General features: G+C 41.1%; 1 protein-coding gene across 4 annotated transcripts in view; it reads left to right on the top strand.

The window, feature by feature from the left end:
* LOC123999160 (N-alpha-acetyltransferase 25, NatB auxiliary subunit-like) overlaps nt 1-12,180 on the top strand; it is a 40,301-nt gene that overhangs the window by 1,846 nt on the left and 26,275 nt on the right. For 2 of the 4 annotated variants that reach the window (XM_046304632.1, XM_046304630.1), the window contains exons 1-8: nt 4,143-4,245; nt 6,362-6,447; nt 6,682-6,820; nt 8,084-8,202; nt 11,067-11,141; nt 11,228-11,414; nt 11,546-11,657; nt 11,807-11,896. In XM_046304632.1, the coding sequence (XP_046160588.1) occupies nt 4,146-4,245; nt 6,362-6,447; nt 6,682-6,820; nt 8,084-8,202; nt 11,067-11,141; nt 11,228-11,414; nt 11,546-11,657; nt 11,807-11,896 (908 nt within the window). In that variant the 5' untranslated portion in view covers nt 4,143-4,145. Of the gene's footprint in view, nt 1-4,053; nt 4,101-4,136; nt 4,246-6,361; nt 6,448-6,681; nt 6,821-8,083; nt 8,203-11,066; nt 11,142-11,227; nt 11,415-11,545; nt 11,658-11,806; nt 11,897-12,180 lie in introns of those variants that run through there. The other 2 variants (XM_046304631.1, XM_046304633.1) reach the window with 2 other exon arrangements.

Raw genomic sequence — 12,180 nt, 5'->3', positions numbered from 1 at the left:
CATTAATACAACGTATACAAGATGGAACTCTTATTCTGAAGGATTCCAAAAATCCGTGACTCGGAAGTACTTAGTTATTCTTACCTGCTTCACATAATATTTCATGTATTAGGCTGGCTGTCTATAAAAATCATACTCCCGTGAGGAAGAGTGCAAAAACAAACTCCATACGTCACTGTGTGCTACTTACATTAAATAAATAACTTATCTAGCAAGATGGTGACGTCAATATTAAAACTGAAATGATTAAACTCCCCAGCGGTCTATTGGAAATCCTGTGGAGAAAGAGACTGGTCTGCGAGCTCCAGGCAGATAACTACCAGTGACACACATGTGTTATGGAAGAATGACGATTTTTCTCGACGAAAAAACAAAACAAAGACTGGATGACAGCAAAGCTAGCTAGCAAGTTAACCTTGCTAATGTTAGCAAGCCAAAAGCCTGGCTAAAGAGGGACAAATGACGTTTAACGAAACACTAGCTAGCTAAGGACTTTCTGAAGAGCCCACGTACCACCGTCTTACCTCAAAATACTATATTGCCACATTAATATCAATTATTTATTTTCCAGTTCACCAATTTGTCAGAATAATAGTAGAGAGAATTATTTATTTCAGCTGTTATTTCTTTCATCAAAGTCCCAGTGAGTCAGAAGTTTACATTCACTCAATTAGTATTTGGTAGCATTGAACTTGGGTCAAACGTTTCGGGTAGCCTTCCACAAGCTAAGTTGAGTGAATTTTGGCCCATTCCTCCTGACAGATCTGGAGTAACTGAGTCAGATTTGTAGGCCTCCTTGCTCGCACACGCTTTTTCAGTTCTGCCCACAAATTTTCTATACGATTGAGGTCAGGGCTTTGTGATGGCCACTCCAATACCTCGACTTTGTTGTCCTTAAGCCATTTTGCCACAACTTTGGAAGTATGTTTGGCGTCATTGTCCATTTGGAAGACCCATTTGTGACCAAGCTTTAACTTCCTGACTGATATCTTGAGATTTTGCTTCAATATATCCACAATTTTCCTTCCTCATGACGCCATCTATTTTGTGAAGTGCACCAGTCCCTCCTGCAGAAAAGCACCCCCACAACATGATGCTGCCATCCCCGTGCTTCACAGTTGGGTTGGTGTTCTTCAACTTGCAAGCCTCCCCCTTTTTCCTCCAAACATAATGATGGTCATTATGGCCAAACAGTTCTATTTTTCTTTCATCAGACCAGAGGACATTTCTCCAAAAAGTACGATCTTTGTCCCCATGTGCAGTTGCAAACCATATTCTGGATTTTTTATGGTGGTTTTGGAGCAGTGGCTTCTTCCTTGCTTAGCGGCCTTTCAGGTTATGTCGATATAGGACTTGTTTTACTGTGATTTAGATACTTTTGTACCCGTTTCCTCCTGCATCTTCACAAGGTCCTTTGCTGTTGTTCTGGGACTGATTTGCACTTTTCACACCAAAGTATGTTAATCTCTAGGAGACAGAAAGCGTCTCCTTCCTGGGCGGTAGGTATGACAGCTGCGTAGTCCCAGTGTGTTTATACTTGCATACTATTGTTTGTACAGATGAACATGGTACCTTCAGGCGTTTGGAAATTGCTCCCAAGGATGAACCGGACTTGTGGAGGTCTACAATTTTTTTTCTGAGGTCTTGGCTGATTTCTTTTGATTTTTCCATGACGTCAAGCAAAGAGGCACTGAGTTTGAAGGTAGGCCTTGAAATACATCCACAGGTACACCTCCAATTGACTCAAATGATGTCAATTAGCCTATCAGTAGCTTCTAAAAGCATGTCATAATTTTCTGGATTTTTCCAAGCTGTTTAAAGGTACAGTCAACTTAGTATATGTAAACTTCTGACCCACTGGAATTGTGACACAGTGAATTAAAGGGAAATAATCTGTCTGCAAACAACTGTTGGAAAAATGACCTTTGTCATGCACAAAGTAGTTGTCCTAACCGACTTGCCAAAAGTATAGTTTATTAACAAGAAATTTGTGGAGTGGTTGAAAAACTAGTTTTAATGACTACAACCTGACTCCAACCTTAATGACTCCATGACTCAACTGTAGTTGCAGGAGCTCCACAATAGTTTTAAGCTAATATTCTATATTTACTCTCTGTCCATTCACTTTGTTATTCTCACCTAGAGTTGGTTTGATGTCTCAGTCAACGCTCACCTCTCCAGAGGTAGACAGAAGAAGACTTATAGAATATCTATAAAAAAAAAAAATAAAAAAAAAGTTTCAGTAGACCATATTTTTAGGGCCATGTAGTGGTGAAGAAAGTACAGTACTGGAGTGGGGACCATTTCAAGGTATCGGCAGTTGTTTAGTTAAGACATCATTCTGATATGCAGATCAGTATATTACTCACATACATAGGGAATTATTATTTTATGATCAATTCCATTTTAATGGAGACATTTTTAATTAAAATGAGAAAATTAGAGCTGAACAATATTTTTTAAAGGTCAGAGTTTGACCAGAGTTTGACAGACCAAGAAGGACCAGTAGTGGCACAGCTAAGCACAACAGTCATGTGTCATTGTGAACTGCATGTAAGAAACTACAGTCTTTTCAAATAATGAAAGATCAGTATGGGTAAATGGCAGTTGGAAACGGGGGATACCGTTGTACAACTGAACGCATCCAACTGAAATGTGTCTTCCACATTTAACCCAACCCCTCAAATCAGAGAGGTGCGGGGGGCCACCTTATCATCGACAACCCCATCATCGGCGCTCGGAGAGCAGTTGTTGGGGGTTAACTGCCTTGCTCCGGGGCTGAACGGCAGGCTTTTACTTGGGTATTTGGTTTTAAATATACTTAAGTATCAAAAGTAATTGTAATTGCTTAAATATACTTAAGTATCAAAAGTAAAAGTATAAATAATTTCAAATTCCATATATTAAGCAAAATAGACTGTACAATTTTCGCATTTATTTAAACATTTTTTACGGACAGCCAGGGACACACTCCAATACTCAAACATCGTTTACAAATGAAGTATTTGTGTTTAGTGAATTTGCCAGATCAGAGGCAGTAGAGATGACCAGGGATGTTATCTTGATAACTGTGTGAATTGTACCATTTCCCTGTCCTACTAAGCATTCAAAATGTAACGAGTAGTTTTGGGTGTCAGAGAAAATGTTTGGAGTAAAAAGTACATTATTTACTTTAAATCAAATCAAATCAAATCAAATTTATTTATATAGCCCTTCGTACATCAGCTGATATCTCAAAGTGCTGTACAGGAATGTACTGAAGTAAAAGTAAAAGTTGTCAAACATATAAAAAATAAAGTACAGATACCCCAAAAAACTATTTAAGTAGTATTTTAAAGTATTTTTACTTAAGTACTTTATACCACTGCAGTTGACATACTGAGACTGTATTTTAACATTTATTTGGCATTTGCTGTATTGAGTAGATTCAATTCAGATAAATCCTACTGAAATGGCCCTCGCTTTATATTCGTTGTCAAACCCACTGGCTCCAGGTCATCTATAAGTCATTGGTAGGTAAAGCCCCACCTTATCTCAACTCACTGGTCACCATAGCACACCCTCCAGCAGGTATATTTCACTGGTCACCCCCAAAGCCAATTCCTCTTTGGATGCCTTTCCTTCCAGTTCTCCGCTGCCAATGACTGGAACAAACTGCTAAAATCACTGAAACTGGAGACTTCTCCTTCACTAACTTTAAGCACCAGCTGTCGGAACAGCTCACAGATCCCTGCACCTGTACATAGCCCATCTGTAAATAGCCCGTCCAACTACCTCATCCCCATACAGTTATTTTTTATTTTGCTCCTTTGCACCCCAGTATCTCTACTTGCTCACTCATCTTCTGCACATCTATCACTCCAGTGTTTAATTGATATATTGTAATTATTTCGCCACGATGGCCTATTTATTGCCTTACCTCCCTTATCCTACCTCATTTGCACACACTGTATATAGACTTCTTCTATTGTATTATTGACTGTATGCTTGTTTATTCCATGTGTAACTCTGTGTTGTTGTTTGTGTCGCAATGCTTTGCTTTATCTTTGCCAGGTCGCAGTTCTAAATGAGAGCCTGACAGCCTACCGGGTTAAATAAAGGTGAGAAAAAAATATGTACTGCCCCTTTTAATTCCTGCCGGTTTGATGCGACCGCGCATGCTCAGACATATACTGGTAACCTCCAACATGGCGGCTAGAGGCAATGTGCAAGACCCTAACGACCGGAGACTTAGACCCATTTACGGTAACAATTCGCAAGGAAACAGCACATTTGTGTCTGGTTAAATGTGTTGTCATTGTTTATCGACGTACCAGAGCAGTCATCTGATCAGTAGCTTGTGTCTGGGACTCGCTGGGCAGCACCAGGGGCCCCCAAGTCCCATCCCCGGACTCAATTCGCCTGCAGCGCCGAATGACCGTGCACCTTGGCTTGAGTGGATGTCAGCACAATTCTGACAGCGCACAACTGCAGATATTTTGCCCACCGTTATTCAATGCACGAGGAAACAGCTTTGCTTTGAACTACACCCCAAAATAGTTTCAGCGATTAGTCTCTCCCACTTGCTAAATTCAGGTCTCTTTGATTTAACAGCTAATTAACTAAGGCTTAGCTATGTTAGCATGTAGAAACAGTGATGGATCTGAGTCTTAACGTTATTACAAATATTTTTGCATGCCACAGAAATATCAGCAACTATGTTTAAGCTAACTAGTTAGTTGGTCAGATACACCGGGGTGTATTACACACATTGGTCGGATGCGTTTTACCGTCAGTTAACTCGGTAGCTATCTAAGTTACCATTAGATGCTAATTTAGCTCTCTAGAACGGGATGCCATGGTTTGGCTATTAACGTTACAAGGCAGTAGTTGTGATGCTACCTAAATAGCTGGTTAGATTAGTTTTTATTAGCGGGTGTTGTTGATTTCGTGTCTCTGATGCTGATGCCAGCTCTGTTAACTCATGTGTTATAAAGTATAAAGCTACAAAGTATGAAGGCTATAACTACAGATCAATGATCATGGTTAGCTAGCTGTCATGTGTCAGATGGGTTTAAGAGGATTAAGGTTGGCTAGCTTGATATGCATGGTTGTGTTGTAGCCTTTGATTTGGGCCATTCGATGACATTCTAGTGTCGTATTATATCATACAGATAGCTAGCTAGATTTATTTTCAAACTGCTCTAATTACATGCACCGTTGAGACTTCTGTTTGGTCTCTCAGCTTTCTCTCTGTTTCCCATTCCTCAAAAGCTCTGCTGAAATCATGTGGAGTTGATTATCATCAGTTGACAGAGGCTGTCAGTGAGTGGACACTGGACACAATGAAAATATACCTGTTGTACACCAGAAAAATATTCCTGCTGTATGGGTGTAGATGTATAAATTGATGCTGATCTAGAGACATTTGGTTTATGAAGAATGGGGAAACCCTGATGGCCAACACGAGACATAATGATGTTGGCCTGGCTGTCGTTTGGGCTGATGACATGGTGTAGCTGGAGAGCACTGTGTGTCTATCTGGCAGGGTTCATTTTGGCATCCAGTTGCCCTGAAGTCTAGACCCCAACTTGCCCTATGAAAGGGACTGTGTGCGTGCTTGTCTTTGTGTGTGCTCTGTAAAAAAAGAAAGAAGCTACATTTGCATGACGATGTGAATTACATATAAAAGGCTTAGGAAAAAAAGCTTATGGTACGCCCAGTTGACATTTCAGAGATCCGCTTGTTTTTGTGAGAAATCTTCAATAACACAACAGGAATTTTTAATGAAATATAAAAAGGCGTATACTAAAACAAAGAAATACTACATGTCATGTCTCAAAATCAATATCTACCTGCTTATTCGAGAAGAATGATGACGAGTTCAACGGGAAAGTGAGCCTGTCAGGTAGTCTTTAATCTCGCACAGCATCCAGCCTAGTTTACGCTATGCTGTGCAACTGTCCTTATTTTTGATCACTTTTCAATTTTGGTCACCCTACAAGGGAAAAACTTCAATAATGTTTGAAAGTTTATTATGTTAGAAACATGAGGTTTGGACCATTGGTTGTTTTAGATGATTATTTACACAATTAACATATTATTTTACCCATTGGTTCAAAATATGTGTTTTTGATTGGACATTCCACATTTTAGAAACTACTTCCAGAGCCTGATAATGGCTTTGGTTAAATGATTTAAATCAGTGTGCAAGTTTATATTACAATTTGGTTGCTGACAGGTCTTAGTACTCCATGAATGGTTTGTAGAGAAATACAAGGAATAACTCCCTTTCTCCTTGGGTGGGACTGGGCTGGGTGTGTATGTGTTTACCTACTCCATACAGTACTATAACTGATTCTGTAATGTCATCTTCCTTCAGACTACCTGGACAATGGCAACAACAAGATGGCGATCCAGCAGGCTGACAAACTGCTGAAGAAACACAAGGACCTGCACTGTGCCAAGGTGGGTGGGACTCTCGGTTGTATTTAGGGCCCAAGATGAAGCCCAGAGCTTTTCCTGGTCTGGTCAAAAACTGCTCGCTAGCAGCTGTAAATCAAGTTGGGTTAATGACTGAAAGAGAGACAAGCACTTATATCCATACCTGACCCCCTAGGCCTTACCTAAAACCCTGCCCCTAACCTCTACCCCCTACGATGATGATGGTGGCATGTTACTCAGGCAGATCCCTCTCGCCAGGTGTTGAAAGCCATCGGTCTGCAGCGAACAGGAAAGCAGGATGAAGCATTTAGCCTGGCCCAGGAGGTGGCGACACTCGAACCCACCGACGATAACTCATTACAGGCTCTCACTATACTGTACAGAGAGATGCACCGCCGTGAGTACACACACACACACACACACACACACACACACACACACACACACACACACACACACACACACACACACACACACACACACACACACACACACACACACACACACACACACACACACACACACACACACACACACACACACACACACACACACACACACACACACACACACACACACAAACAGACATTTGTTGTACTATCCTTCTGGGGACCAAACAATTGATTCCCATTCAAAATCCTATTTTCCGTAACCCTAAACCTAACACTTACACTAACCCCTAAACCTAACACTAACCCCTGAGCCTAAAATAGGCTTTTTCCTTTAGGGGACCAGGGAAATGTCCCCAATTTTCCAGATTTTTCTTGTTTTACTATCCTGTTGAGTACTTTTGTTGTCCACAAAGGCAGTAAAACCAAACACGCACACATCCACACAACTCTTTGAATTATCTTTAAAGCGCCCCCATAGACTGTAAGATTTTAGCCATCTTATACTATGATTTCTCTGTCCCAGACAAAATGTCCAATTTGTTGACAAATCCGTAGGTCGTAAACGACTGTGAGACGTCTTGGCTCGTTCAGTGTGACAGGGTCGGGGTCTGACAACTTTTATGTACCACTGTGTGCGGTCGTAGGCTCCGACAAAGTTCTGGCAGTGTCAGAATTGTTTCGCATTTATCGTATAGTGTGGCTGGTGTTACGAGCCGATCCTGGTGACTGACCAATAGGAACATGGCCGGCACTAAGTATGCACATTATTGTGAATAGTCAGATTAATACAATAGTTCGATTTAAACATTTACATGCTGTGCAAGAAGAATGATTTCCTTAATAATCTGAAATCAGGCTACCCGATGGGATTTTGATAAATGCACAAAATCACCAATCAAAGCATGCTATTTTGGGTAAGCCTATTTGACTCTGAGTTCGGACATATACAGTTATTTGAAAACTATGCACACTTTAATTTTTTTCCAAACTTGCGCATAAGCATGAAGAGTGGCTTGCTCTGCTGGTGCTGGCAGATGCGCAGATCAAATACACCGCTGCAGTTGACAGCCTACGTAGACTCTCAAGCCAATCGCAGAATTTGATGACAGAACTGAAGCAAATTATGCAGTCTGGCCAGGTTATCAATATTTTCATTTGATTACATCGCACAGTGTAATGTGATGATTGTAAAAGACTGAAGCTGCCATACAGTCTGCAAAGGCCTTAGATGTTGTGATGTTGACTCTCCCCATTCCCTCTGTCTGTAGCTGAGTTGGTGACTAAGCTGTATGAAGCTGCGGTGAAGAAGGTTCCCCTCAGCGAGGAGTATCACTCTCACCTGTTTATGGCCTACGCCCGTGTTGGAGAGTACAAGAAGATGCAGCAGGTCAGAAAATGCAGACACACACAGACAGTCTAGTGGTTAGAGCATTGGACTAGTAACAGAAAGGTTACTGGATCTAATCCCTGAACTGACAGGGTAAAAATCTGTCGTTCTGCCCCTGAGCAAGACAATTAACTCGCTGTTCCCCGGGCGCTGAAGATGTTGATGTCGATTTAAGGAAGCCCCCCACACCTCTCTGATTCAGAGGGGTTGGGTTAAATGTGGAAGACACTTCAGTTGAAGGCATTCAGTTGTACAACTGACTAGATATCCCCCTTTCACACACACACACACACACACACACACACACACACACACACACACACACACACACACACACACACACACACACACACACACACACACACACACACACACACACACACACACACACAACACACTTCCGAAGCTTTTCTACAAACATTAAATACAACTGCTTTAACCTTTTCACGCATAAGTTCCAAATATCTCTAACGGTTTCCCCAGTGTGAGGTTTTTTTATGTGCGTGATGTCAGAATGCACTCACTGTTGCAAAATGTGATTGTTACCCAACAAGACAGGCTTGCCCTCAAACCAAGCCACACTGCCTGCCAATTATCTATGTTTCAACTTGTCAATTTCTAATTCATTTCGAACTAGTTTTCTAACAGTTTGATTTGAGGTGTGTCCCGCCTCATTAATTCATGTGACTAGTCTCCCAGTGCTGTAATGCAACAACCCCCCCCCCCAAATCCCTCTTTTTACGCTGCTGCTACTCTGTTTATCATATCTGCATAGTCACTTTATCTATATATTTATGTACATACTACCTCAATTGGGCCAACCAACCAGTGCTCCTGCACATTGGCTAACCGGGCTATCTGCATTGTGTCCCACCCACCATCCAACAAATCCTCTCTTACGCTACTCCTACTCTCTGTTCATCATATATATATATAGTCACTAACTTCTTAGGGCTGCAATCCTGTCAACGGGATGATATGACAACAGCCAGTGAAAGTGTAGGACGCCAAATTCAAAACAACAGAAATCTCCTAATTAAAATTCCTCAAACATACATGTATGTATCTTATACCATTTTAAAGGTAATCTTGTTGTTAATCCCACCACAGTGTCTGATTTCAAATATGCTTTACAGCGAAAGCACCACAAACGATTGTTAGGTCACCACCAAGCCACAGAAAAACACAGCCATTTTTCCAGCCTAAGAGAGGAGTCACAAAAAGCACAAATAGAGATGAAATGAATCATTAACCTTTGATTTGATTTGGATTTTATTAGGATCTCTTCCAAGAGTCCTTAACATTTGAACCTTTGATCTTCATCAGATGACACTCATAGGACTTCATGTTACACAATACATGTATGTTTTGTTTGAAAGTTTATATTTACATACAAAAATCTGAGTGTACATTGGCACGTTACGTTCACTAGTTCCAAAAACATCCAGTGATTTTTGCATAGCCGCATCGATACAACAGAAATACTCATCATAAATGTAGATGATAATACAAGTTATACACATGGAATTATAAATATACCTCTCATTAATGCAACGGCTGTGTCAGATTTCAACAAAACTTTACGGAAAAAGCAAACCATGCAATAATCTGAGATGGCGCTCAGAAAATTAATGAAATTAGCCGGCATGTTGGAGTCAACAGAAACCAGAAATTACATGATAAATATTCCCTTACCTTTGATCTTCATCAGAATGCACTTCCAGGAATAGCAGTTCCACAATAAATGCTTGATTTGTTCGCTAATGCCCGTTATTTATGTCCATGTAGCTACTTTTGTTAGCCTTAGGTACACATATCCAAACGCTCGTGCGTTTGGACGAAAACTTTGGACAAAAACTTCAAAAAGTTATATTACAGGTCGAAGAAACATTTCAAACTAAGTATAGAATCAATCATTAGGAAGTTATCATAAATCTTCAATAAAGTTCCAACCGGAGAATTCCTTTGTGTCTACAGGAGCAACAGAACGCAAGTCTATACCATGTGGAATGCGCGTGACCAGAAAATGGCTCTCTGCCAGTAACCTGACTCATTCAGCTCTTATTCAGTCCCACAACACAGTATAAGCCTCATTCAAGTTTTTAAAGATGGTTGACATCTAGTGGAAGCCATAGGAACTGCAACTTCATTCATATCCCAATCTGAATTCAATAGGGCCCGAGTTGAAAATCGACCAACCTCAGATTTCTCACTACCTGTTTGGATTTCTTCTCAGGTTTTTGCCTGCCATATGAGTTATGTTATACTCACAGACATCGTTCAAACAGTTTTAGAAACTTCTATGTTTTCAATCCAATACTAATAATACTATGCATATATTAGCAACTGAGACTGAGGAGCAGGCTGTTTACTCTGGGCACCTTTCATCCAAGCTACTCATTACTGCCCCTGCAGCCATAAGAAGTTAACCATATCTGCATGTATATACTACCTCAATCAGCCTGACTAACCAGTGTCTGTATGTAGCCTCGCTACTGTTATAGCCTCGCTACTGTATATAGCCTGTCTTTTTACGGTTTTATTTCTTTACTTACCTATTGTTCACCTAATACCTTTTTTGCACTATTGGTTAGAGCCTGTAAGTAAGCATTTCACTGTCTACACCTGTTGTATTCGGCACACGTGACAAACTTTGATTTGAAATGTGGAAAAAGTTAAGTGGTCTGAATGCACTGTATTTGTGATGGTACGCTGCAGGGACCAGTCAACAATGATTGCAAATATGTGATTGTACGTGTCAAAGGGTTTAAGTACCCCTAACTAGTGTCTTCAATATTTCCATGATGTCAACAAATACTATGTCATGTGTTCTTTTCTATTGTTCTGTTTGTCTGGCTCGCTAGGCGGGGATGGCCTTGTATAAGACCGTTCCTAAGAACCCCTACTACTTCTGGTCTGTCATGAGTCTGGTCATGCAGGTAGGCATGCTCTCTCACTAAATATATAGCTTGATTGACTGTCTGTCTGTGTGACTGTGTTTGTTTACTTTCTGTGTGTGTTTCAGGCCATCTCTGCGCAGGATGAGAAGTTGGCCCAGACCATGTTCCTGCCCCTGGCTGAACGCATGGTAGAGAAGATGGTGAAGGAGGAGAAGATCGAGGCTGAGGCTGAGGTTCAACTGTACTTTATGATCCTGGAGCGGCTGGGGAAGTATGTGGAGGCTCTGGACATGGTCCGCGGTCCACTGGGAGGTAAGAATGGACAGAGATTCTGTGTGCGTGTGTGAGAGACTCAAGAGACGATTTGTACAGTTTCTGGGTTGTTCGCTGTGTGACTTGTTCATGTCTTTCTACTCACTCTGTGTATGTTTGCCGTCTCATAGAGAAGTTGACCAGTGAGTTGCAGAGCAGGGAGAATAAGTGTATGATGATGTACCAACGACTGCAGCTCTGGCCTGAATGCAACGCTCTGTCCTACAAGCTACTGCTCAAAAAGTGAGTACACACATTTATATCAAACTCACATTTATGCACACACTTCAGCATTGCTCTTACAAAGTTGGTTTTTATTTCTCTCCCCTCTCTCTTGTTCTCTTCCCTTCCCTCTTCCCCCTCCCCTCTCCTCTTTCTCAATCTCTCTACAGTCCTGATGATTGGCAGTTCTATCTCTCCTACTTTGACTCTCTTTTCCATCTCATGGACAAGTCCTGGAGCCCACCTAATGAGGAAGAGCAGTGAGTACTGTGTGTGTCAGGGTTTCGGTTAGGACAACGTAACCGGGAGGATTTTAATTTACCGGACCCATTACGGCATCCACCCACTGTGCTCAAAATGACAGAAATCACATTTAGATTATGGTAATGCAACTTCACAGAACATTCGACTCCTGTAACGAAGCAGAAAATAAAATGTAATTTTCAAACATTTGCTAAAATGCAGTTCACGGGAAAAGTCCATTCTAAACGGCACACCTGATGAGAGCGGTTCTATATGTGACATTGTTGAAAATCTCCATTCG

Source organism: Oncorhynchus gorbuscha, linkage group LG16 (assembly GCF_021184085.1).
Source record: "Oncorhynchus gorbuscha isolate QuinsamMale2020 ecotype Even-year linkage group LG16, OgorEven_v1.0, whole genome shotgun sequence".
Taxonomy (NCBI): Eukaryota; Metazoa; Chordata; class Actinopteri; order Salmoniformes; family Salmonidae; genus Oncorhynchus; species Oncorhynchus gorbuscha.
Note: the sequence above shows the minus strand (reverse complement) of the source record. Positions and strands in the feature narration are given on the sequence as shown.